This window comes from Microcebus murinus, chromosome 19 (genome assembly GCF_040939455.1).
Source record: "Microcebus murinus isolate Inina chromosome 19, M.murinus_Inina_mat1.0, whole genome shotgun sequence".
In the NCBI taxonomy this organism is placed as follows: domain Eukaryota; kingdom Metazoa; phylum Chordata; class Mammalia; order Primates; family Cheirogaleidae; genus Microcebus; species Microcebus murinus.
Window position 1 is genome coordinate 8,778,205 of NC_134122.1, and position 23,373 is coordinate 8,801,577.

Sequence of the window (23,373 nt, forward strand, 5' to 3'; positions counted from 1 at the left end):
TTGCCCTCCTGGGAAACATGGCCTTGGGCAGGCCACTTCACCTGTTTAGGTCTCTATTGCCTGGTCTGTGAAATGGGGCTGATTACTGGGCAAGGGTGTTATGAAGGTCCCCTGACATTTGGGGACAAGATCCTGGCAGATGACAGGTGCTCAGATTGGATAATGTGACCCAAACTTGAACCTGTGGATAACTGAAAATAGGCTGTTCCCCTTTGGTTTTTTGTCTCCCTTTAAAAGCACCAGAACCCCAGTACTATTATAGAAGAGGTAGCATGGTTGTGTTTGTGTCTTTATTTGAAATCGAGAGTCATTGTGTAATTTCTTGATGTGGAACGTCTCACTGAAACGACTCTGCAATTTCACTCTTCTCTGCTCTCCGACTGCTGGTCTAGGCCATCCGGGTGTTCTTCATGTTGCGTTCCCTGTCGCTGCAGCTGCGAGGGGAGCCCGAGACCCAGTTGCCACTTACTCGGGAGGAGGACCTGATCAAAACCGATGACGTCTTGGATCTGAGTGAGTTGGCCGCCCTGAGTCACAGCAGGGGGCCGGGGACACAGGGCAGTGGTCTGCTGACTCACACACCACTGGGAGGGTGGATGCTCGATGTGTGTTTTGTGTCACCATTGATCTGTGACCGTGAGCTGACAATGTGCATGTTCCATGAAAAGCGCCCCAGATTCTAGACACCTGCAGGTCAGTCTGAGGGTTCTGCTTTCTGGAGACCAGGTAGTTTGCTGAAAGGCCTGCATAGGGTGACTGGGGGCTCAGCAGGGGTGGGGACAGCTCCAGGGTGCCTGCCCTCCACTCGCTTGATTTGTTTTTTGTATGTTAAGGGGTTTTTGTGTGATTCCAATAATAAGAGGATTCTGCTGCTTAAGAAAGAAGCTTGCAAAAAACAAATCACCAGTGTTTAGGTAAGGATGAAGGCTTCGGAGGCCAGAGACCCATGTGCTCAGAGTGTATCTTTGGGCTAGCTGTTTAACCACAACCACGCGATGCCTCAGCGTTCTCATCTGTAACACGAGACTGAGATTTAAAGGAGACAGTGGGTATAAAGCCTGATCATGTTCCCAAAACCCTTCTCATATTTATGTAGCTTCCTCTTTCCTCTCTTTACTATGGGGCATGTGCCTTCTTAAAGGCATTGTGGTATATTAGGAGTCTTGGTTATAAGAGACAGAAAACCCAACTTAAGCATTTAAGGAAAAGAAAAGAAAAGGGAATTGGCTGATGTCACTGGAAAGTCTGGGAGTAGTCTGCCTTCAGACATGGCTGGATCTGGGCACTGTGTGCCATTGGGAAGCTGCCCCTCTCCATCTCTCAGCTCTGCTTTCCTCCATGTCCACTTTATCCCAAGGAGGGCCCCCACCAGGGGCCCTGGTGAAGCGAGATGGCCATCAGTAGCCCTAGTGTATACTGACCCAGCTAAGCATCCCTGAGAGAAAGAGAGCTGCTCTTTACTTCATCTAATATAAAAATCTGGGGTAGAGCTCTCACTGGCCTAGCTGGGGCCATGCGACCATCCCAGAACCAGCCAGGGGTCAGAGGAAAGTGATTCACTGATTGGCTAAGCCAGGGTCACGTGGCCAGCCCTGGGGCTGGGAAGTAGGACCAGCTCCTTCTGAACCCCAGTCACCTGAGAGAAAGGAAAGGGGCGGCCCTTAAAGCAAAACCGGCTGGGCAGGCAGAAACAACACAGGGCCACTCTCTGCGGTGTTGTTGTTCTAAATCTGCTCTATTGAGGTATAATTTACATATAATAAAGTCCACCGAGCTTTAGTGTATAATTCAGTGAGTTTTGACGAACTACTCAGTTGTGATCTAGACCACTGATTGTTGGTCTGGAGCCAGACATCCCTGCCCTGCTCGGTCTCCCCTTGAGCAGCGACGGAAACCTGCACGGCCTCTGTTTCCCTGCCTGTAATATGGGGTGGTCTTTCTTAACATTGCAGAGATGTTCTGAGAATTGAATGAAATCTGATGTAAGATACCATGTGAGCAAGCACAATGCCTAGCATGTATGTGTACTCAGCATGCTGTGGGCAGTCACCTGCTAACTGAAAGGTGATATGTCAAAAGAGCACAGCACTCCGTGACATGTAGATGGTCCTCAGTTAATGAGTATTGTGGGTGTTACCTGGTTGTCTGCTTTCTTTCTGTGGGCGCCTTCATGGTTGTGCTCTTTCATCTTTCCCTTTCTTGGAAGAACAAAGAGCTATGTCCCCTCTCTGCTCCATGCCTATCTCCTTTAGCCCTTTCACCCTTGAGAAACGGCCACAGGGATTTCTGTAAGGGTTTAAATTGATTGAGCTGGCTGGAGAGAATCATAAACCAGTCTTTCTGTGATTTGATTCAAGGAGAGAAAGGGAAACAGCTGGCTTTAAAGGGGGCCACTCCATCAGGACAGCAAGAATGTTTGCATCCGTGAAATGGAATTAAATTTGATGCTGGGAATTCTCATTCCTTCCCCTCCCCCTAGAAATGGCCCACTGAAATAAAGGTTAAAAGTATTTCACTTATCAATTTTAATTGATTAGATTGCTAGTTGAGATCACTTAACTGAGCCCTTTTGGGTAGTTGGCCATTAAGAAAGTAATGGCTGTCTGTCTTTACCCAGCCTGATTGTAAATTATGTTTTTTGCTAAAGAGGGTGACATTCAGAAAATATTAAGAATTAGGGATTTTAGAAGCATATGGTACTAGAATAAGATATGCATGTGTTGTTGGTTGGCTTTATTATTATTATTATTATTTTTTGCAAATGCTGGACCCTCTCACCTGTCATTGAGGGAAAAAATTACCATACCTGCATTGGACAAAATGCCTTCTGTGTATACAAAATACATACCTGCTGAATAATTGAAGCTGGGTGTGTTTTTCTCTCCCTGCTGAGCTTGGGGAAGCTGACTCAGGGAGAAGTGGTTAGGATTAGTTCTCTTTATCTAACTTGATACGTCTGATAGGCTTAAAGGAATGCCGTGTGTAAGAGGTGACATAAATTGTATTTACTGACCTCATCACACTTTGATAAGAAACCACAGCTATACAGAGTGTTCCTCAGAAGACATCTCAAGTATTTGCTGCCCAGCTGTAGGTCTCTGGGCAGGGTAGGGTATGACAGGCAAGCCCTGGCACAAAAGGGACTTCTGACAAGGAGCATCAAAATGTGGTTGCCACTTGGGAAAGAGGCAAACTCACCATGCTTAAAACAAAGCCTGTTTTGGTTTTTGCTGGAGAGGAGAGTAGCATGGGTAGAAGTCACAAACTGGCAGCCATGTGGGCTGTATCTGCTGGGGAGGAGGCAGGGAGGAGGGAAGAAAGGAGGGAGGGAAGGAGGACTAAATAAAACAGATTAGATTTTTAGAGAGACTAATTATTGAATCTCCATACACCAGCCCTCATCTTCAACAGTTATTATAATACCACTTTACTAAGTTTTATTTCATCTGTCCCACCATCTCACTTTTAAAAATACTCCACTCACCCACACAGTGTGTTAAAGCAAAAGGAAGACATCATATTGTTGCATCTATAAATACTTCTCTTTGACAGATAAGGATTTTGCATTACTCTTCTTAATTGAATTGGTTGCCACCGTTTGTAAACGGAGTGCCTCCCCAGCTCTGGCTGCTGCTTTGGGCTGGAGTTGGGGGGCTGAGGCAGGCCCTGTAGATGGGGTCTGTGTGCCCCCACATGCTGCCAGCCTGGCCTCGTTAACTGACATTGATTTTGCAGCTCCTGGTGAAGTTGGAAGTAATCAGCTGTTGTAGCCTTCCCCAGAGTCATAATGCCAGGCTTAGTGGCCTGACCTTTAATAGGGCCCTAAAAGACTTTCCAAGGACTGTTAAGAAGGTCCAGTGAGATCATGTATGCAAAGCACACAGCGCATGCTTGGTGTATAGTAGGTATCAGTGAACAAGAGCCGCCTGTCGGCCCTGCTGGTAGCCGTTGAATACGTGAGCTCTGACTCATGCTGCCGGGCTCCAAGTGTTGTGAAAGGATTCTCGACTGTTTCCAGATACCATGGGCAATCACAGTAGGGAAGAAATTATCTGTTATCTCCATACACCTTAAAAAGAGATACCAGACAACCAGGCATGTTCAGTTACCACCTTCCTTCTAGCCTTCGATACGTGGGCACTCGGTGTTCACATGATTGTAGCCGTAGCACGTGCTACGTGCATCTAATAGTCTGATTTTTAAGTCCATTTATGAAACCTATTCAACAAAAATCGATTTGATGAAATCTGTTCATTCATTTAACTCTTTGTCGAGCACCTGCTGCGTGCCAGGCACAGTGCTAGGAGCTGGGATGTGATAGTGAGCACTAGCCAGACTTGGTCTCTGTTTTGGGGGGCTTCCAGTTTGGGGGAGGGAGAGGATAGAGGAGTGGGCCACTAACAGTAAATGCTTGATCACAGATTGATTGAGATGGCTCTGTGGAGGTGATGAACAGGGTCCCGTGTCAGAAAGAAAATGCAGAAATGAGGCTGCCATTTGAGGATGGCAGAGTGAGGCTGAGGTGGGAGAGAGCTTGCCACTTCCCAGGATCCCGATGCAGGCTAGTGTGGCTGACACATAAGGAGCAAGGGGGTCTTGTGGCCTGGAAGAGCCAGGTGTCAGTTCCAGGGTTTCCCATGGGGACATATACATACACACTTCTAGAGTGGGCACTGCAAGGTCAGACAGTCCAGCAGCAGCTTTCCAGCTGCACTGAGGGGCTAGAAAGGCCGGGCAGCACAGTGGGTATAAGCATGGGCTTGGGAGTCAGACTGTGCCCGGATTGAAATCCCAGCTCTGCCCCTTGCCACTTGCCAACTGTATCAGACAGGTAACTTAACCTCCTGGTGCTTCAGTTTCCAAATCTGTAAACTGGGAGTCATTGGGAGGAGTAGAGGAGCCAATATATGTGAAGTACCTAGAACAGTGCCTGGCACAATTGCAGAGCGGCCATTTAGGAGGTTGTGGCAAGGTCCAGGGTCAGTGCCAGTGGGCAAAGGGGGATGGGACGGTCTGGGGTCAGCATTTTGTGACTGACTTGCGATGCTGGCGATCCAGGGGGAACTTGGGGACAGTCTGGCTGGCAGGGTCTGGGAGGATAGTGATTCTGTCACCAGGAGGGCCAGTCCTGGAGGAGGAGCTGGTTCCAAGCAGAAGATGCTGAGGTTAGTTGGGTGGCCAGGTGACAGGTGCAGTAAGGGGAGCTGGGCAGGTCGAGGGGGCAGGTTGGAAGCCCCTTCACATTTCAGATTTCAGAACTGTCGTGTTTAGTGGCCTGCATGATATTCCATCGACTGAGACTTCTAACACAGCTGTTCCACAGTTATTGGACATTTCCACTTTTTCCTGGGTTAGGCTGTTCCTCAAAAGATCCTCGTGGCAGTTTGTTGGAATCCTGCATCGTGTGGTGTGAGAGAGAGGGCCCCAAACCTCCAGAGAAATGTCTGCAAGCAAGCAGACCTCTTTACTCTGGTCCGATCACTCAGCCAGGCTTGGATACACTTCCCAGGGTCTCGGACGCCGGGAAAGTAGCCATCAGAGCATAGAGCGGTAGGCCCCAGACTCTAGGGTTTCACAGCCCAGTAAAGTGTCATAATAAACATAAAACGAAGCTTCTGGGGACAGATTTCCACCTTTTTTTTACCAAGTAGTCATATCTTTTTTTATGAAGCATTTATGAATGATCATGAATGATTATGAATGCCCTAAAAGAAAAGGGCATTGTTAATACCAGTTAAGTAGGGAAGGCATCATTTCAGAAGAAGGGCCAGTCTTTCCAAGAAACAGCAGTGGCGACTATAAACCCACATACTGTGTTTTAATGGGGAGTGTTTATTTTTAAAATGCAGGTGCAGACCAATGGCAAGAGCACAAGCTCAGAGTCTTATGGGGGAGGCAGACACCGATCAACAGCAACCCTCAGGTCACAGTCAGGTGGCCGCTGTGCTACTGCTTTGAGGGCAGGGAAGGGGCTGGACCCGGCCAGAGGTCCGGGAGGTCACTGGGGGAGCGGTGACCCATCTGAGGGCTGGCTGTGGATGTGGAGCGGGAGCCGTGTAGCCAGAGGGCCTGGCGGGGGCGGGTGAGGCGCTGGTGAGATGAGGCTGGGAGGAGGCCTTGCAGGGCCTGTGGGCGCAGCCAGGGTTCAAGGTTGTATCCTAAGAACAATGAGAAGAGTTTTTAACTGGATGATGTGATCATTAGATTTCTGGACTGGGGCCTTCTTGGGAAGCCAAGCCCAAGAGGCCCGTCCTGCAGAGGTGTTGTCTGCAAGGGGTGTCCACCGTGGCTCGTGCACTCTGGCTCGCCAGGGAATTGTTTGTGCATGCTGCCCCACTCTGCAGGTTGGCTTGGGTGCAGGGGCTCTGTATTGCACAGCTTGTTCTCTGGGGCCCAAACCATCATGCCTTTGAAGCTAATTATTAGCAACAATAATACTGTTTCAGATGTGTTCACCTCCCAGCAAGACAGGCTGCTGTGGACCGTTCCCTTTGCTCTCCTTCTGGCTGTTTCCAGCCCCAGACTTGCTTGTTTAAGAGGGATAGCTGAGGGTAAGGGGAAGCCTTGGGTCCCAGAAAAATGTAGCCTGAATCCCAGCTCTGCTTCTTTCTGACTGTGTGACCTTAGACAAATCAATCCACCTCTCTGAGCTTCAGTTCCCTCATTGATAAAATGAGGGCAGCAGTGCCCACCATCGCAGGATTATTGTAAGGCAGGACAATAAGGTGGACATGGAGGTTGCAAACTGCTTCAGGCAGATAGGCCCACAGGTGTAGTTTGGTAGCTAGTAGAACATTTGCAGGCAAATTTTATGTTAGTTGCTAACATTTCAAAGTCACCTATTTTATTGTAAAGATCTAGCCATCTGTCACTTTGAACATGAAATGATCTGGCCACATAGGGCCCGCATCCCCCAGGCAGCAGTCAGCTGCCCCGTTGTCGTGGGAGTGAGCCCGTCTCGCCAGCCTGCTCCATCTCCCCCTGAGAGCCTCTGCTTAACTCCAGACCTGCATGTCCAGCTATGTGCTCAGCATCTCATGCTTACAACAGGACTTGATCTTCCCCACAAAACATGCTTCCCTGCAGCCCTCCCATCTCAGCTGGCGGCAGTTCCATCCCAGTGGCAGAAACCTTTGGCTTGGTCTTGACTCCTCTCTTTCTCTCAAATTCGACTTCCAGTTCGTCAGCACACCTGTTCAGTGCTTCCCTCCAGGTACAGCCGGAGGGTTCCACGTCCTTGGATTCAACCAGCCATGGATTGAAAATATTCAGGGGAAAAAATACAACAACAACAACAAAATAAAATAAATGGTTCAATATAATTATTTACATTGTATGGGTATTATAAGTAACCTAGAGATGGTTTAGAGTATACAGGAGGATGTGCATAGGTCATACGCAAATACCTCGTATGCCATGGTATATGAGACTTGAGCATCTGAGGATTTGGGTATTGGCAGGGGGACCAGTCCCCCTCAGATAACGAGTGCCGACTGCACATCCAGTATCTGACCGTCTCTCTCAGCCCCACCCTGGCACCTTGCTTGAGCTGCCATCATCTTTCACCTGGATTATTGCAGTGGCCTCTTAGCCAGTCACAGGCTTCTGCCTTGACCCTCCAGTTTATTCCCAACAGCATGCATTGTCGTCCTTTTAAAGCATGAGTCAGCTCATATCCTCTTGTTGAAAGTCGGCTCCCATGCCACTCTGAATGGAAAGCAGAGACCTTTAAGGTGACCCCTAAGGCTGAATGTCATCTGGCACCTCCTCCTTCTCTCTGCTTCCTTGCTCTTTTCAGACATACTTGGAATGTTTCCACCCCAGGGCCTTTGCAAAATTCTTGACCCATGTTTGAAATCCTAACCAAGTCTCCGCCTTTATCATCCTTTGTTATCTGATGAATATGAATGAGAACGTCATGAAAGACCCTACCCTGCAGTATTCCTCCCCGCCTCCCCGTTCCTGGCACTCTGCATGCTCTGCTCCAGCCCCCTTGCAGCCCAGAGCTTTTAGGCAAAGTGGAAGTCCCTGACTGTATTCATCTGATTGCCTAGAGATTCCGTTTCCAGCAAAAGTATTACGAAGCTCCCCTAGCAAGTTATGTGGTTTGATTGTAAGTCCATGAAAATGTGAGCTCATTGATTGGTTTCTCTGGCAAGGCCAGTGATCGTTTTGTGGTCCTGTCATTCTGGAAAGTTTTCTATGTGGCTTATTTTGCTGATGGCCCAGTTGTTGTCATGTGCCTCATCCTGGTGAAAATTAGAAAATAGCATAAATAATAAAGACAATGAAAAACAAATTCAGAATGGGGAATGTTCTAGAGGACAGCTGACCTGAGCTTTTCAAGAATGTGAATGTTTGTTACTGAGATCCTGTTGATGGGTAAAAAAGAAAAAAAAATTAATAAAATAACAAAAATAATTAAAAAAAAAAAGAATGTGAATGTTTTTAGAAGACTGAAAACGTGGAGGGGAACAGGGGTATTATTATTCTTAGATTATAGAAATGAAGAAACATGATAGCCGTCAGTCTAGATTGAGCCTTGGATTGAGGGGGGAAAGTAGCTTTAAAAGACATTTTTCTGCAGACTGGGTACATTTGCATGTGGATTGTGATTGGATAATATAATTGAGGTCAATATTGCATGTTTTGAACGTGATAATGGCATTGTGGTTCTGTGAGAGTGTGTCCTTGTTCTTAAGAAGTCCGAGATGAAGTGTTTAGGGGTAAAGTATCTGACACCCACAACGTTGGTCTGACTCAGAAATAAAAACGTGTGAGTGAATATGCGGGTATAATGAGAGAGGAAACAAATGTGGCTAAACATTAACAAGTGATGAACCTAGGTGGAGGGCTTATGTGTGTTTCCTATTCTGTAAACTTTTCTGGAAGTTTGAAATTTTTCAAAATAAAAATTTAAAGATGGGTCAAGAGAGAGATCAAGTCCTTGAAATTCCAACATTTAATAAATGAGGAGTGTAATATGTAGGAAATGGAGGCCCAGATTCAGAAAAGCCTGGGTTTGAATTCTAGCTGTGTGCCCTTGGCCAAATTAGTTAACCTATCTGAGTCTTTCTCCCTCATCTGTAATATGGGACTAATAGTGCCTGCTTTGGAATTATTCTGTAGATTAAAAGAGAGAATCCATCAGAAATATTCTCAGCAGCATATTTGGCATATACAGGCTTTTTATAATAAAACCAGTCATTAGCATTCATCATCTTGACTGCACATTGGGTACTGAAATATTTGTTTCCTTGCTAGGTTCTCTGTGGGAGTTCTGAAAAAGCAAAGCCTCATAACTGTTTCTGTCCAGGGGACATACTGAAAAGTGGAGGAGGTCACACAGGCTTATTACTTAGATGATAAGATTCTTGGAAAGATGACTTTCAGGAAAGTGGGCGCTGGTTCATTGGAGAAGAACTGAAACCACAGAGTGGGGGCTTGAATCAAACCCAGATGGCTCCTTGGGGGCAGTTTAGTTCAAGCATCCAGGCATGGGGCCCTGGAGGAGTGGGTTGTTTAGTGCTGACTCCGAAGTGGACTGATGACGTTACGGTGAAACCAGAGAGGCAGGAATGCGTACGGCATTTGAAGAGTGAGTGTGGTTTTGTGGCTCTTTGCCTTGCGCTCTCCCATCCGTGTTTTGTCTCTAACAGGAGCACAGTCCACTTGGCGTCTCTCCATGTGCAGACACTTGGTGGAGCACCCAGGTGGCCATACTCGCCCACCCTTCACCTGACCTCCCGACTTGGAACTATTCCTGACCCCTCTCCAACCCCACAATCGGGGTCACCAGCCATCTGGTCTCTGCAGCTCTGACCCCTCCCCAGTCCAGCCTCTCCATGCCTCTCCGCTGCCCAGTGTCTCCTACATGGTACCCCAGCCCATGGCCCTTGCCCACACTGGTCCATCCACCCAGTAATTAAAAGGTACACCTAAGCCACCACCACACCCCTGCTTGTAAATTTCAGACCCCCTCCACACAGTGGCCCCAAGCCAGCCTTGAGCCCCCCTCCTCTGCTGTGCATCATGTCGCATCTGCACCCACCTGGCCCAGCACTGCTCCCAGGCTCCTGCACACAGCCTATCTGCCTTGTCGCCTCTGCCTGGATGGCCCTCCCAACTTCCTTCCTCCTGCCCCACTCCCCTCGTGCACATCTCAGATGCTCTCTTATCACTTTGTATATCCCTAGTGCCCGGCACAGTGCCTGGCACATAGTAGGCACTCAAAAAAAGTCTTCTTGGATTTAACTGATTAAAGCTTTAGCAGTGGCTTTCATTATTCATAAACCCTGAAGGACTTTCATTAACATGTAAGTGGCAATTCTAAATGTCCTCTTGAGTAATTTGAGGAAGTTGGATTGTGAGTTAGAAGCATGGTATTTGTTCATCATTAGCATACATTTGAGTAGTCAGGTTCCTACTGTAGACCTTTTTTTACCTCTTATACCATGAATCTTAAACTTACCTTGGCATTTTCTGAAAAATGTAGATTGTCTTGGTTTCAACATTTGAGCTACCCCAAATCATTTTACCTCTCTAATAGCTAAAATGCCTCTGTTGTTTTCCTTTTTTTTTTTTTTCTTACTCTGCTTTGAAACTGGGACCTTGAACTAGACCAATAAGAAGAAAATCATGTTTGAATTAAAACACCAATTCTCTAAGGAAATGGAAAACACGGAATTAACAACATTTCCCCTCGCTCTATGAATTAGACTTCTTCTCTGTGTGCTTGATGAATAATGTTGCTGGCCACTTTTCAGAAATGAAGTAGAAATATGGAGAAATGAAATTTATATCTTATAAACTGACTGGAAATGTGATTATAATACAGCTGTCAGTTTTGTTCAAGTGGAAAATTTTTAAGTAAATCCAATTGCAGCATTATTTGGTTCTTTTAAAGCAGGGTGATGTAGCTGTTTCCTGCGTATTGATTATTTGATTGGTACCTGTCTGCTGGACCTACTTTTTTTTCATAGTAGCATTCATTGATGTGGTTTAATGTATATTCCTGTAATCTTTCCCTGTTTTATAAACTTGCAATCATAATTGAGCTACATTAGAGAGACATGTTCTGCTGAGATCACAAGGTCACCTAATGACTGTGCCCTCTTTCGTTGGTGATGTATTGAAGTGGCTCTAGGACAAAAACAAAAATTATTATTTTTTCCTCTACAAAGCAGGATTTCTAGGCTCCGTTCTATGCATTGGGGAAATAAGGCATTTGAGTAGTAGAGACTGTTTTGAGCTTTTCCTTTCTTTGCCTATTAAGGTTTAAATATTTTTTCCAAATCCCAGTTCTTCTCACACATTTGACAGTGGGGCCACGGTTTTGATTTCTTTGATAGGAGGGGACCCTGGTGGCTTAGATTTGCCCCAAGAGCATCATCTTCTGAGGTACATCATAGCCCTGCATGGGGACGGGGACGGGTTCTGGATGCAGCTGCATCCCAGGCTGCCGGGGGCTGGCAGGGGTCCTGCTGGTTGTGGTCAAGTCGGGGCCAGTACTCCAGGCACTTCGAGCAGCGCTTGACCTCCCTAACCCCAGACCTACCTGGCTGTGCTTCACGGGGCTGTCAGGAGGATGGGAGGGAGGATGGGACACTGCCCGTCGCTGCTGAGCCCAGTGAGCCCAGTGCCAGGTGCGTCTCCGTGGAGCCCAGGCTGCGACGGCTGGCAAGGAAGCAGCTGAAAAGCAGGCTCTGGGTTTCTAAACCCATTCCTCCTCCATCAAGAAATAATAGTTCTGTCTTTCTGGTCACTCAAGCCCGAACCCTTGGGATGTCCTTGTCAGCTTGTTTCCTCGAATCCCTATAACCAGGCTCTCAGCACATCCTGCCGGTTCAAGCGTCAGATAGATGGAGAACCCGGCCCCTTCTCGCCACCTTCAGCTGCTCCACCCCGGGGAGGCTCTGGAAACAGCCCTTTGACTGGGGCCAGCTGCCTCCGCTGCGCCAACAGCTGGCAGCATCCTTTCAGACAGGCGTCAGAGCCTTCAGCAGCCCAGACTTCCCGTCTCAGGGTCAAATCCAGAGTCCTGCCTGCCACCTGCAGGGCCCTTGTCCCCCAACTTGTCCCTCACTGTGCTACCCCAGTCACACGGAGCTCGGGAGATTTCCACCCTGAGCCACTTCACAGTGCCCACTGCCCCCGCTCTGCCCCCCAGGGCTGCCAAGCCAGCCTCCTTTACAACATCTGGCTGCGGGGGCAGAGGGAGGGCAGTGAGAGCCGCCGCAGGAAACAGGAATTCGTGGGGGCAGTGGGCTTGAGGACTAACGTTGAGTTTCAGGCCACCCCTTGCTGAGCCCACTCGGTGAGCTGTCTGGGGCTGTGCCTACGCAGGGCTCCTAGCCCCAAGCTGCGGCTTTCCCACCCCCACACGCCCACCTCCACCACCCAGCCCAGCCTCTAGGGATGACACAGGAGCCGGTGACTGCTCAGGCCTCAGGAGGGGAGGGTTGCCTTCTGGCCCTGATATCTGATCAACCACAGAACACCCAAAACAAATCTCTGGGGAGACTGAACTAGCTGCAGACATGTGACCTTTACAGAAGGTCGCCCCGCCCCCGCACACCTCTCCCAGCCAGGGAGCCGTCCTGCCACCTCCCCAGCACCTGGCCTGCCTCCTCTGCTTGCGGCCAGTCCTCACCCTCCACCCCACCCCAGGCCCCACTGGGAGGAGCAGGAATGGGGGGAATAGACCAACACCTTCCTCCTGCCCTCTGAGGCGGGAGAGGGGTTCTCTTTAGGTTAGGCAGAAGTGCTAGGAAGTGTTGTCACCCAGAATCCTAAATATACAGCAAAGCCAAAGCACAGGAAGCACTTGCAATAACATGGAATGACCATTAGAATCTCTTTTCTAAAAACAAAGATCAGGCCACGTGCACACCTATAATCCCAGCACTTTGGGAGGCCAAGGCAGGAGGATCACTTGAGGCCAACAGTTCAAGACCAACCTGAGCAACATAGCAAGACCCTCTCTCTACAAATTCTTTTTTTTTTTAATTAGCTAGGTGTGGTGGTAGGCGCCTGTAGTCCCAGGTACTTAGGAGGCTGATATGGGAGGGTCCCTTGATGAGCTCAGAGTTCCATCGAGGTTGCAGTGAGCTGTGATTACAGCATTGTACTCTAGCCTGGGTGACAGAATGAGTCCCTATCTCTTAAAAAAAAAAAAAAAAAAAAAACAGCAAATGTCCTGATTTAAGACTTAAGAACTCCCACGCGAGAATCACGGTATTCCTGGTGACAGGCACAATGTGTGGCCCCATAGGCAGTCTGGACTGATTTTTCAAATCCATGTCAAAGGTTCACTCTTCTAAGCTTTTAAGAAATGTATGGAATACTGAGCGTGGGACATGTAAAAGCTTGAATTGTCATTTCCACTTTGACCTGCCTGAAGATAGAAGTGAAAATCAGCTTGCCACTCTGCCCTGCATGTGGTTGCACAGCAGAGGAACTGCCCCAGCGTCACCCAGTTGGCCCCCAGGCCAGGCCAGGGCAGGGCAGGGGTACAGAATCCCCTCCCTGGGGTCCTCTGTCAGGGACACACAGTGCAGTGTGTCAGTGCAGAACCTCAGCCTGAGTTGTGCCTTAAAATCACTTCAGGAGCTTTGAAAACTTTCTGTCCCCAGGCCACACTCCAGAAGGTTCTGTGGTACCTGCTCCAGGGTGAGGCACTGGCATCTGTATGTCTAAATGCTCCCTAGACGATTCCATTGCATAGCCAGTATTGAGGGCCATGGGGTTAGACAGAGTGAGGAGTGTTCTGGAACTTAACATTAAGCCTCTACTTTGCTGCTGTCCACAAATTCTACTTCTCTCTAGGTACTCTCCTTTCCCACCTCCTAACCGGCCAGACGTCGTGAGGGAGGACGACACAGCAGTCACCTCTCTCCAGGTTCTGAAGTTGGTGCCATCCAATCCCCCCTTGTAGGACAGTGAGATTTCTCAAGGAGTCCGACACAGCGGGTCCTAACTCCAGGGCTGTGGTGGCCCCTGGCCTTGAGCATTCTGGGAAGAGGTTGGCCACATTGAAATGCCAACTTATTTACCTGGGCCCCATGAGGGGGTCAGGGGAGGGGCAGGAGGTGCCAGGCCCCTGAGGGTGGCCAATTCCCATCTGCCCTTGTGGCTTTGTCCTGGGTATGGCAGCCAGAGAGGCCTGCGGTATTACACCTATTACACTTCTCCCTCGCTCCTGCCCCCCTTCCTGAATGCAAGTCATTCAGTTTTTGTAAGTTAAGCTTGCAAACAGTGTGCCTCTACCTCAGTTGAAGACAGATTACTTAACCTCTCATTCCCTGGGCTCCTGGTCTGAGAGAGGAAGGCCCTGGGTGACGAGCTGGGCCTCCCCCAGGGCCCCACGGCCCCCATGTGTGCTCAGGCAGAGAATGAACCGCCCTGTGCTTGGCCTTGTTTATAATCAATCACCGTGGGCCAGGCGGGAGGTTCCCTTGAAGAGCTCCAAACCTTGCAGCACTGAAACTCCAGCCCTCCCTAACTCTCCTGGTTGTCCTGAACCAGTGCCAGGCCTGGAAGTGGCCTATTCTGTTTCAGGAACAGTTGTAAAAATGCCTCAAGAGCAGAGACTGTCCAGGCTAGAGTCAGACAGCCAGACCACAGAGACTCAGAAGTGGACAGGCTGAACTGGCCTCTCCTAGTCCTTATGACTTTGCTTATAAGGAAGAGCTAAAAGTTCTCATCCCATCTTCCTCTCCACTCCTTGGACTGTCAGGCCACCATTTTTCATCCAAGGTTCAAGGTGAGATGGACCTTTCCTTCCTCTCCCTGCCAAATTCTCATGCAGAAAAGCCCCATGCAACTTCCTGGTTTTTCAGTTTGGCAAATCCAGATTATCTTTTGCATTTATCTTTTTTTATTACCTGTACCCAGGCCTTCAAATTTTATAATATGCTTTGCATTTTTCTAAATGCAATTGGGGTTTTCCAGAGCTGTGCAAAGCCAGGAAATATGCATGTCATATAAATGACTCCGGTTAACCTTTAGCCTTTAACTGGTTTCTCATAAAACTCGCCTCTCTCCCAGCTCTGGTTTGCATCCTCCGGAGCAGCAACATTGATGAAGATCTACAGCTTTCATTGTCCCTGCTGGGCCCCCTTCCCTTTGCTGCCCGCACCCGATGAGCCCCAGTTGCAGACTCTTGTAGAGGAAGCTGGAGGTGGAAATGCTGAGTCCCAAGCCGTGTCTGACAGAAGGTTCCAGGGTAGATATATGCAGCCCTTGTCGCCACTTCCTGACGTCTCCAGGGCCCCAGGCTTTAGCCGCTTCCCTTCCTATCATGGCATCCTCTGCCGTGTAGCACGGCGACAACAGTAGATACCATCTAGCGGCCCGTTTCACCGGGCCGGGCACTGGTGCAAGCGTTTCACACAGCTCGTTTTCCCTCACAAGCTGGCAGCGTGGGTGCTGTTAGTATCCCCACTTTACAGACGAGGAAGCTGGAGCACAGGGAGACTAAGCAACCCGCCCAGTGTCCAGCCCTGCCGGGAGGTGGGGGAGCCAAGACACAAAGGCAAGATTCAGACCACAGAACCTGCGCACTTGACTCCGGCTCGGGCTCCTCCGCGCGCTCCCTCGCCCACTCCTGCGCCTGTCCTTCCATCATTTACTGCATGGTGAGCGCTGTGCTAGGCGCCAGGGACAGAAAAGGATAAGGCACAGCCCTCCCCGCCTCAGGCAGTGGCGGCGTGCTGCCGGAGTGAGACAGGGCAGGTGCTGTGATGGAAGGGGCAGGATGTAACAGGAAGACTATTGGGCCTTTGCTGGGGGGTGGGGGGAGGGGGGAATGGCTTCAGAGAGCCGAGTTGTCGAGCCCAGTGTTTTTCAGAGCAGGTGTTGAGCAGGCAGGCGAGCCAGGTGAGGATGTCCCAGGCAGAGAGGGCATCCGAAGTGAACACACAAAGTGCGTCTGGCAACCCTGGTCAATAGCCCATATCTAGAACACTGGATAATATAGTACTTTCTTGTGGCTACTCTGACAAATTTCTGTAAACTTAGTGACCTAAAACGTGCACATTTATATTATCTGGAGTTTAGAAGTCTGACATGGGTCTCACTGGGCTAAAATCAAGGTCTTGTTCCTTTCTGGAAGCTCCAGGGGAGAATCTGTTCCCTTGCCTTTTCTAGATTTTAGATGTCACCTGTGTTCTTCGGCTCACAGCCCACCCACATCTTCAAAGCCAGCAATGGTGAGCCACAAGCCAGGTCCTCACATTGGGTCGCTCAGACCTCTTCTTCTGCCCCATTCTTCTACTTTTAAGGGCCCTTTCTGATTAGATTGGATCCACCGGGATGAGCCAAGCTAATCCCCTCCTCTCAGGGCCTTTGATTTCATCACACCTGTGAAATCCCTTTTGTAAGGTGATGTGTTCACAGGTCCCAGGGATTAGGACGTGGGCATCTTTGGGGCCATTATGACCTACCACAGGTGGGATGTGGAAACTGCCAGCAGATGGGGCTGGAGGGGTAGGCGAGGCTCTGATCGAGGAATCCCCGAGAACCAGTGGCAGGTGGACAGGCAACAGACAGCTGCCCCTCCGCAGCTACCCCTCGGAAGCTCTTTGGTTGTGTGGCCTGGGCCCTGCATCCCGCCCTGACCTTAGCAGATCCCTCTGCGCTTCCAGCCCTGGCACAGAGCTGAGACACACCCAGCAGGCCCCCGGGTCTCAGGAACAGCAAGCTCCTTTTGTCTGGGCTGGGGGCCCACTTTGCTGGTACAAGTTAAAACTCTTTCTTTTTTAGAGACAGGGTCTTGCTCTGTCACCCAGGCTAGAGTGCTAGAGTGCAGTGGTGTGATCATAGCTCACTGCAACCTCAAACACCTGGGCTCCAGCAATCCTCCTGCCTCAGCCTCCCAAATAGTGGGAATACAGGTGCGTGCCACCATGCCTGGCTTGGTTTTCTATTTTTAGTGGAGACAGGGTCTTGCTCTTGCTCAGGCTGGTCTCAAAGTCCTGGTCTCAAGGCTGCTTTGGCCTCCCAAAATGCTAGGATTACAGGTGGGAGCCACTGTGCCCGGCCCAAGTTAAAACTCTTCTCTCACCAACCCTGCATCTCTAGGATGCCCCTAGTCTCTGCCCCTGATGTTCCCCAAGTTGCCTCCCGCAGCCCTGGGCACCCCCCCGTGGCCTGCCGTCCTTGCCTGTCTCCATTTGCCCATGCCCCTGCTGCTGAGGCTCCCCTGTGGCTGGGCTCTCCCAGCAGCCCAGGTCGGGCTCCCTGAGCTCTCCTTTCCTTTCTGCCTGAAAAGGCTCAGTCATCGTCCTCCATGGCCCTCTAACACCCCAGTCACAAGGCGCCCACTCCCCCAGGTCCTCAAGCCACAGGGCCCTGTTGTTCCTTCACATGCATGTTAGTCCAGAAGGACAGCAGCTCTGAGCCAGGAGAGTGGGGGGTTTTCTCCAGCTGACTCTGGCCAGGAGGAATTTTAACCAAAAGCCCAAGTTTGCTTTTCAAAGGGAACTTTCCCTAGGAAAGGATTAGAGAGTTCCAGTCATTAAGTGGTCTGGTGCAGAGCGTGAGTCCTTGACTGAAGTGAATTTTAAAATGAAATGCAAGAAATGTGTGTTTTGGTTTTTTTTTTTTTCAAGAAATGAGAACATTGTTGACCATGATGGAAAAGCATTCTGATTCAGGCCTCAAGTGTATGTATGAGACTTGAAGTTCTGCAAATGCCTCCCTTGATTCTGATGGCTCTGGCTAAAAAACAAACCTATGGCGAGTACAATGGCTCGTGCCTATAATCTCACCACTTTGGGAGGCTGAGGCAGGGGGATCACTTGTGCCCAGGAGTTCGAGACCAGCCTCAGTAACATAGCGAGACCTCATCTCTATAAAAAATTTTTTTTACAAAAAGTAGCCAGGCATGGCGGTGTGTACCTGTGGTCCCAGCTACTCTGGAGGCCGAGGCAAGAGGATCGATTGAGCCTAGGAGTTCAGGGTTACAGCGAGCCATGATTGTGCCACTGTATTCCAGTCCGTGCGACCGAGTGAGACTCTGTCTCTTAAAAAAAACAAACAACACAATAACCTTAGAAACTGTGTGCCTATGTGTATGTGCACGCACACGAGAAATCGCCACAACTTGGTGTTGTAGGAGTTCATATCTGCTCGAGGACAGCTCCTCACCCCTGCAGGGCCAGGGACTGAGGGCTCCTGGGCGGGTGTCACTTCCCTGTCAAGGCTGTCCCTCCCCAGAAGACCCATGTCCAGTCTTTCACTTCTCTTCCTACTGTGAAGAAAGTGTTTCTTTTGAAAACAAGAGCCAGCCCTGCTCCCTAAGTGATATTGGGTGACCCCAGAGACAGGAACTCATTTAGGTTGAAACTTAGGGATTGCAAGTGAGACCTGCGGAGACCTAAGTCCCAGCGGGTTTCCTGGTGAATTGGGAACAAGTTCACGTGTGAAGGCAGCCAGGGTGGCTGGGCTGCGTGTTTGTTCAGCAGCCCGACCGAGGCTCTGCTGTGTGCCAGGCGGGGCCAGCCTGGGGCCAGCACTGCGTGTGCCCTGCCCCCTTCTCTGGCTCTCTTGGGTTTCTCTTGGCTCCTGGAAAGGGATGCTTTCTTCCTGAGGCCTAAGGCTCACAGCTGGGTCCAGAGTGGCAGGTCCCTCCTGCCCTGGTTATGAAGTTTTAAAACTTCCATATTTGGCAGATCTGTATCCTGGTTTCGTTGCTTGGTTGTGTGTGGGTGTGGGGTTATATTTAGCGCTGGAAACCGTGGGAGGTGGAGAGCCAGCTGTGCATCAACGGCTTCTCCACCCAGCTAGGGAGCGAGTGGGAGCTCCCTGCCGGGGACTAAGCGTGCAGCCCTTCCTCCAGCAGATCTTTGGGTTTACCCTTGGCCCCAGACCCTGCAACCACAGTGAATTCTGTAGAGCCCTGTCAAAGGCTCTGATAATTCCTGCAGACCCAAAGCTGGCCAAGTGGGTGGGGTAATAAGAGCCTCCCTCATTGGCAGCTGATCTCGTGAGACACTATCTGAGGATTTATGTCCGAGGCCCCCCAGCCAGGAGGGGTCCAGGTGGCTCCCAACCCCGGGCCCATTAGCTCCAGAGCTCCCCATCTCCTCTCCCAGACCCCATTAACCCCTCTCATTCCATCCTGACATCGCCCAACTGTTTTCCACTCCAGAGCCTTATGTCTCTTTACCATGTTTATAATAATAACATCTGCCAGCTTCCCCTGACCCTGGTTTGAGCAAAAGCTGGGGCTAGGGGCCCAGAATAACCGCATTGCCCTAGCCTCAGCCCCCGCTCTCTCTTCTGAACCAGGGCAAGCGCGCCCCGCACACACCCTCCTGTCTGTGGGGCTCCTGCATGCTGGGCGGGCAGGGAGGCCTGCCAAGGGGGGCCTGTCACGGAGTCTGTCTTATGGAGGGAGAGGTGGCGGCTCTGGTCCCCCCTGGTCTGTGTGTGTGCTGCCTGGGATGGGGCCAGCGGTGGGCTTTCTCACCTGGTCAGGAGGCTGGGGCCTGGGGACACACGACACTGCCTCCGTTGGCCGCCACGTCCGGCCTCTGCCTTCTCTGCTGCTTTCCTCTCTTCACCAGCAGGGTCAAGGCCCAAGCCCAGGGCCCGTGCAGTCTCACCCTGAGCCCTCCTCCAGCCTATGTCCCCACTCTTTGAGACCCACCCACGCCACCCCCTTTCAGTTCCCTGACCGTGCTGAGCGTGCTCCGTTCTGCCCCTGCACCTTAGCACGACCCGGTCCCTCTGCCTGGGGCATGCCCAGGCACCCGCCACTGTGTTCCCCTTTGCTTGACTAACTCCTTGTCACCTCCCACTCTGCAGACAGGGCCCTTCTCAGTAAGTCCTTTTCTGACCACCAGCTCACTCCCTCCTCACAGCATTTCCCGCTGTGTGTAATTTTCTCTTTTTGTATGATTATTCGATTCGTGGAGGCACAAGCTGCTTGGGGCTGGAACTCTCATTCACAGTGGAATCCCAGAGCTGACAGCATAGCAGGTTTTCAGTGAAGATTTGCCAGTTGTAAGTAAATGAAAATGAGAGAGGGAGTTAGAATCTGAACCTGCAAATGAGGACATGTGCCATATTTTGCAAAAACAGACCGTGATTCTGGGGCCTAAGGGCTGCCTGCAAACCTCCCGTCTGACAGACATCTCGCGTCGTCCCTCACTTGGGGTTGGTCTCTTTTTTCACTGGGAATTTGGAATGAGATCAAGACTTCATTTGAGGGCCGGCATTCATCTTCTGAACTGGCCCGCCTACATGAGTCGTCTCAGTGGAGGGAGGCGATTCTGAACTCTAAAGGTCCGTCGGTACGTCAGAATATCTAGTAAATCATACGCAGTCCACCTGGTGCCACCTTCCAATCCCTTGAGAGCCTGTTCAGCCCCCCTGAAGACGCTGCCGAGAGAGCAGCAGCCAGCTGGGTGGTGATTACCTCGAGGAAAATTAATACAGAGCCATCAATCCTGCAGGCAGAAAGGGCCCGCAGCCAGACGGCCGCACGCGGGCTGGAATAACTCGTGGCCCGTATGGGCCTAGCTTTGGGGGCCCTCTCCTTGGCCCTGGGTATAAATCAGCAGCCCTTTTGCAGAGAGAGAGCGGGAGCCTTTGTCAGGGCTGGGGGAAGGGCGCCGGCTCCAGGAGCCCCTCCTCCCCTGGACTGTGTCGTCCCCGTCCTTGTCTGAAGGGCTGAAAGGCACTTCTCTGGCACCCTCTTGGCCAGGATGAGCACTGTGCTCGTTTACAGACGGGCCGAGAAGCCCACGTCCTGGGGTCCAGTAGGGTCATGGGAAGGGGTTCTAGCCTGGCTGTCCAACCATAAGGTGACAGACCCCTCTTCACCCCAGAGGCCTTAATTGGACGGTCAGAGGGCACATTGGTGGCTTATGAGAAACAAACAGGGATGGTCTAGTGAAGGAGGAAGCAGGCTGGCTTTAGGTCGGGTACCGTGGAGGTGTTGGGCCAGCACCCTGGCGCTCACAGACTAGCCAAGTCCCGGTTGTGTCACTCGCCATGAGGCCCTGGCTGCTATCTCCAGCTTTCCAACTCTCTCTGTCCTCAGCTGTCACAAGGGGAGAATGAGGCCCCACAGCGTAGCATAAAGGATTTGGTGAGCAAACGCATGTGGAATTATTTAGAGCGGGCCCGTGTGTTATAAGCACTTGGCAACTGCTACTGTCCTGCGGTGGTCTTGGGTCTCACTGTGTCTGGGACCCTTGTCTCAAGTGTTCCTGTGCCAGATCAGTCAGATCAGGCCAGGCCGTGCCGCGGTAACAAATTACCTTTGAAATCTCTACGGCTTAACACAACAGAGACTGATTTCTTGCTCACTCTAACGTCCCACGTGCGTCAGCAGATCCTTGCGCGGCTTGCCGCTCAGAGACAAGGCTGATGGAGGCACCACTGTCCCGTTGCTGCGCCTGCTGCCTGGCGCACGCCCGCTTCCTCTGGGTCTGCGGCAGGGGAGTGGAGAGAGTTGGAGGGCCACACGCCAGCGCTTAAATGCTTCAGCCCAGAAACGACGCACTTGGTGCTCACTGCCCCAGTGGCCTCACCAAACTGTTGGGGGTTGGGAAAACGGGGCAGGTAACTATTTGGGGAGCAGTGAATGTGTCGGTCATGCTGGTGAACACACATCCCCTGCATGTCTCTTGGGAGCCTCCTAGTTCAACAGCTGGCACTTGGGTATTTGGGGGATCAGAGCACCCAGCACCCACCACAAAGCAGGAGGAAATCTGAGGAACTAACAAGAAATCAGAGGGGCAAAGACCGAAACTGAAAGGGAAAGAGAGGGACTCAACGAGTTTGGCCTTGACCAATTTTAAGACATTAGGCAAATACTGGCCTGGGCTGAGATGGGGCAGGCCCATTTTAGGGGGAAGGCGGTTGATTTGCAAATGTCCCTAAACTGTCACTGCTGCAGGCTGACCATCAGGCACTTGGGAAAACCCCAGAGTGGCCCTGGGGTTACAGGAATTGAGAGCCCGCTCTCCTGACACCAGCAGGCAGGGGGGCTTGGGAGAGCATGACCACATGCTGGGTCGGCTGCCTGGCAGGGCTCCAGAACTGGTCTGGATGGCGGAGGCTGCGCAGGGGGTGGGTCTGACCATGAACTTGGGGGCTGGCTGGCCTGGGCCCCCGCTCTCCCCTTTGGTGGCCATGTGCCCGTGGGAAGTGATTTACTTCTCAGTTCTTTAGTTCCTCCTCTGTGAAGCAGGGAGAGTCGTAAGTGATGGCTGCTGAGCAGGGAGGCCGTGAAGGAGAAGTAAGACACTGTATGTCAAGCACAGAGCGGCCGTTTGTGGAAGGCGCACTGTTACTGTTACTGCCATTTTTGTTGTTGTGCTTACTTTTGATGACAGTGCTTTCCAGGGAACTTGGCTTCCTTGGTTTCTGGGGTGCGTACATGGGCACCAAAGCCAAGGTTAAGGCTCAGGTAGGGGTCCCTGGGCCCACGCCTGGGCTGGCAGGTGGAGGCTGTGGGCCCAGTGGTTGGCAGCAGAGACCGCCCCACCTGGCTGTAGGTCCCCACTTGCTGTCTCTGTGATCTGAGCAAGTTACTTAACCTCATCTGTAAAATGGGGCTGTTAACCGTGAGGTTATTACGAGGATTCAGTAAGATGGTCCACGTTGTTCTAACAGTGCTTTGCTGCAGGAAGGCTTGGGGTGGTAACTCACTAGTAAATAATTTCCCCAGGATGTACCGAGTTCAGATGGTCTAGGTGAGAGCTGAGACATTTTATGCCATTGCCCAGAAGAGGTGACCCAGTCCTTGCCTTTCCAGAGCCTGCTGTCCTCTTTTAAGTCAGTGCTCCCCTGCCTCCTTCCATTCGGTTCACGCCGCCTCAGCTCGGCAGAGGCTGTTCTGTGCCTGGCACCAGCAGTCCCCAGGCAGAGGCCTTCGAGCACCGCCTTTGAGATGTTTGCCACGTCAGAGAACCAACTGCATGATCCATGATTTAATATTTTCCTTTGAACCTATTAGTAATTCCCCCCCTCGGGTCAAGGTAGGGTAGGTAAAGCTAGTCCTAACCTGTATCCAGGAAATCAGGAGACTGATATACTAAATATATATTTTTGTACAACAGAGGAAGCTAAATATAGAATGACTAAAATGAAATTAAAAATCATTCACATACTCTCTAAAACCATCTTGGGCTACCCCCACCGCTCACACCCCGCAGTCTGCACACAAGGTGTACTTACTTGCTAGGGCCCTTCCGGGAGCCCTGCCTGCCCCCAGAGCCTCACCTGGTCCCCAGGGCAGGGCCCGCTCTGACGCCCAGGAGGAAGTCCTGCCTCCCCGGCGCTCAGGCTGTGATCTGCATCATCCAGCAATGGGAGGGCGAGACGGACCTAAACCATTTCTTTTCTTTTTTACGG

General features: G+C 50.9%; 1 protein-coding gene across 2 annotated transcripts in view; it reads left to right on the forward strand.

Moving 5' to 3' along the window:
- Positions 1 to 23,373, forward strand: part of CLEC16A (C-type lectin domain containing 16A) — a 201,214-nt gene that overhangs the window by 98,562 nt on the left and 79,279 nt on the right. For both annotated transcript variants that reach the window (XR_012913481.1, XM_075995101.1), the window contains exon 18: positions 393 to 513. Coding sequence is in view for 1 of the 2 variants with exons in the window: in XM_075995101.1 (XP_075851216.1) it covers positions 393 to 513 (121 nt within the window). In the remaining variant the exon portion in view is untranslated. The remainder of the gene's footprint in view (positions 1 to 392; positions 514 to 23,373) is intronic.